General features: G+C 38.6%; 1 protein-coding gene across 1 annotated transcript; it reads right to left on the reverse strand.

Moving 5' to 3' along the window:
• Positions 1-1,229: 1,229 nt before the first annotated feature.
• Positions 1,230-3,166, reverse strand: LOC128361964 (claudin-1-like). Its single transcript, XM_053322574.1, has 4 exons — positions 2,912-3,166; positions 2,332-2,496; positions 1,661-1,739; positions 1,230-1,460 (listed from the first exon to the last, which is right to left on the reverse strand). Exons 1-4 carry the CDS (start codon positions 3,111-3,113, stop codon positions 1,295-1,297), a joined length of 612 nt encoding a protein of 203 aa, XP_053178549.1. The 5' UTR covers positions 3,114-3,166; the 3' UTR covers positions 1,230-1,294.
• Positions 3,167-3,810: the final 644 nt, after the last annotated feature.

A 3,810-nucleotide genomic window follows, 5' to 3' on the forward strand; every position in this document is an offset into this window, starting at 1 on the left:
ATTGGACTGACATTAATTGTATTCGACTGACATTAATCCAACATGTCATCGGCATCCCCAAAACAACAAAACTTTATATAAATGTAATTGAATATAAGGTAACACTGATGAAAACAAAATAATTTTATTTTTTCTTTTCAAAAATGTACATACCATTATCTTTCAAACTGCCATAGAGTGTGTAATATAAACAATAAAATATCCTGGCAAGAAAATATTAAACTGAAATCAAACATTAACAACACAAATATATACGTATAACACCAGTGTGAAACTGAAGAGGTAAAAAGAAGGATTCTGTTGTACAAAACTATTTTCTACAGTGTTTAAAAATACTTGAATGGAAATTGAGCGAGAGTGCTTCAGCTCACCCTGGAAACTGTTTCTCCTCCACAGCATCAAACGGAAGAGTGAGGCTTTGCTCCGCTTAGTGAGAAAAATGTGATTTTAACATGTAACTGTGTGAGGAGCCATTACAGTATGTAAGTCATCCGTATATTCATCCACACATGCCAGTTTGTTTACATGTATGAAACTGACTGTAAGGAAACTAAAAGTTAGTTATAATGCTGCTACAGGCCGCTAGTTCCTGTGTTTACTTACATTTTCAGACACGTATAATAACAATCTGAGCCTGTCAGAAGCAAAAACAAACACTTTTAGTGGATGTACTTGATGGGCGCAATTGCCCCCAAGGATTACATTGCAGTCTGCTTAACGGCTGCTGGTTGATGTAATCTTGCTTTATACTGGATCGGTTCCAAACATTTTTGTCCCCATTAGCCACTTAGACCCCAAATGATGAGAAAATAGGCTCCAGGTTAAACAATACTGGAATATCCCTATTATGTCTGTAAACCCTTAAAGTAAGTGTTGTAGATTAGTACTGTAAAGAGTAATTTTATGATTTCATACAGATCCATGACAAGATCCTTTGTGTGTAAACTGGACATGTACACCATTAAGCAAAATGAAGGACTTCAAATTTACTGGTGCTGATTTATACATTGAATTTTTTAAATACTGCTCTGACTGTTAGGAACCCAAGTCACAAGTAAAAAAATATTAAAAAATCAACAAACAAGCTATTAAAAATAGGTAGATTCAAAGTCTTTACACACAGGCTGGTCCTCTGTGTAATCCTGATCCATTTACTGGGTACATGTAGGTAGAATTTATTAATCCTGCAGCAGGACTTTTCTCATCTTAGAAACACAACCTGTTCCAGTCTGTATGTTCAACTCTGGACTGACTCTGTTCAGGCCTCTGCTATCCCCTCCTCCACTCTCCTCCACTAGACGTAGTTGGACTTGGGGTGCCTGATGGTAATGAGCTGGTTGGAGCTTATGGACTCAGACGATGATGACCGTGAGCATCTCCGACAGCTCAGGAAAGCACCACCCGCCACAGTGAGGAGGCCACCAGCCAAGCTGACAAACACTGCTTTCCCAAACTCAAAGCTGCAGAGAAAAACAGAAACAAACACTTTTAGATGTGTGTATACAAGACCTGGCAAATTATAAAACCACATAATTTAATTGCAGTGTGTGTGTGTGTGTGTTTGTGTGTTTGTGTGTGTGTGTGTGTGTGTGTGTGTGTGTTTGTGTGTGTGTGTGTGTGTGTGTGCGTGCGTGCGTATGTGTGTGTGTGTGTTTTGTACCTTTGCAGTCGATGGGATTGCTTGGATTTCTGAACAATCATTTTGACATACCAGGAGGTTATGATGACAGCCAATAAACCTAAACACATAAAAACACTGTTGGTCATCACAGTATTATCAATTTAAATTCTGCTAATCTTTCCAAGACTTTACTTTTACATGATAACTTTGACAGTACTTATGGTAACAAGATGTTACAGTGAGCTTTAAAAAAAGATTGTCTTGTTTATTGTTTTGGTAATGATTGATTTAATCTCTATCATTCTTAAAGGACTGTGTGTAGGATTTAATGGCATCTAGTGGTGAGGTTACAGATTGCAACCAACCAACCGTTGCCCCTCCAAACATGCTGGAGAACCCACTGTAGCCGTGAAACTTGCTAAAAACACAAAAGGCAATCTCTAGAAATAGCGCTTGATTAGTCTTTTCTGGGATACTGTAGAAACATGGCGATGCAACATGAAGGATAAACAAAGAGTAAGTGGACTACCACGTCTTGTTTTCTCACTTTATTGAATTTTGTGAGATTTGATTTATAAAATGGATCCAGCAGTGTCTTTAGACTGATTGTTATAATGACTTGATTTTTCCTCTATCAGTGGGAACATCATATTTTGACATATCAAATCTGTATGACTGTGGAAGTCTGGTTCTGCTGCCATTGAACACACCTGAAACCATGAACATGATTCCTCCAATTATAGCTACTGTGGACTTGCTCTTGGCCTTGCCATCCATGAAGCGGGTGCACTTCATCCCCAATGTGGAGACCAACACCGCCAGAGCAGAGAGGAAAATGCTGAGCATCATCACCGCCCTGGTAGCCTGAACCTCAGCTAGAAAGAGGAGAATGAGGATGTTAGTTAGTTAACTTCTCAATGATACAGTCTGTGATTACTGGACATGATCTATGTTTACATCTGTCAGAGATTCTGTCCTTCTTTGTGCACCATACTATCTTTGTCTCTTATTTTGGCTACACCTATGCAAACAGCACATAATAATAATAATAATAATGATAATAATAGCAAAGGTGAACCAAGAAATTTGATTCTAGATAATAAAAATGAAGACACAAGATTGGCAGTTCCTGAGTATTAGACTGATGCCATGAAATCAGAAGACGTCAATGCATAGAGGTTTACTGTAAAGACGCACTTGAGGCTAATTATAGTGACTTATTGTCAGTGGAAGGTATCTCAACAAGCAGTGCCTGGTTTCTAGAGGAGGTGAAGATGCTGTCAAACTTACTGGGCAATTTTAGGACGGACTCGTAAGATTCGCAGGTAACTCTCTCGTTACCAGTGCAGGTCATCCATAAACCCTCGTAGGCTTTGTACGACTTAACCTGCCACTGTTTCTTCCACTCAACCATGAAAGTAGCGGAAATAGTGGCAGCGAGACCGACCAGTGAGAGTAGGAAACCGATGATCTGTAGTTCCGAGCTGGCCATGGTATCCAGATACGCGGAGTAGACGTGTGAAAAGAATAAAGAGTCCAAAAGTGTAAAAACAAACAAACAAACAAACAAACAAAAACAAGAACAAAAAAGTGGTCAATTGCTCCTAATGTGAAGTGATCTCCTTTGAAGTATCCTCTTGTAGTAGCTCAGACCGTTATACGCACTGTGCGCCCCAGCCTCTTTTTAAAGTCCGTGACGCGTGACGCATGTGAGATCTGTACTCCACCTGCCAAGATTAAAACATATTCTCTGAGGAAGATATTAAATAGATGTTATAAATTGTTTCACTTTTCAACTGATTAGAGAATAGAACGCATGAAGAAGAAGAAGAAGAATGTTTATTATTACCACAACATGTTTTATTTTAAGCCTGCGTGTGTGCAGCATTATATACTCAATCAGCACTGCATCATTTCCTGAGCCTGATGGAATAACTATCTGTCATTGCATATTGAGATGAATAAACATATCATACAGTATCAGCTCTGCAAAAACATCAGTAAGAGAGGAGGTATTTAACCCAAATACATGAAGATTAACATGTTCAATTGTCATTCTTTCCTCAACAATTTACAGCCGCAAGCTTGTGTTTATGTGCACAATCTTTGTCCCCATTTCTTTCTAGACAATTACCAAATTATTTGACCATATTTGGTGAAGGGGATGCCAGTTTGTAAACACTTTAAAT

This window comes from Scomber japonicus, chromosome 7, assembly GCF_027409825.1.
Source record: "Scomber japonicus isolate fScoJap1 chromosome 7, fScoJap1.pri, whole genome shotgun sequence".
Classification (NCBI taxonomy): Eukaryota; Metazoa; Chordata; class Actinopteri; order Scombriformes; family Scombridae; genus Scomber; species Scomber japonicus.

Bases quoted from the DNA above. Each gene is read 5' to 3' on its own strand.
- LOC128361964 (XM_053322574.1), bottom strand. From the start codon at position 3,113: ATGGCCAGCTCGGAACTACAGATCATCGGTTTCCTACTCTCACTGGTC. The intron at 2,497-2,911 runs GTAAGTTTGACA...TCCTCTTTCTAG, and splicing joins GTCCGTCCTAAAATTGCCCA to CTGAGGTTCAGGCTACCAGG. The intron at 1,461-1,660 runs GTACAAAACACA...TTTTCTCTGCAG, and splicing joins CAATCCCATCGACTGCAAAG to CTTTGAGTTTGGGAAAGCAG.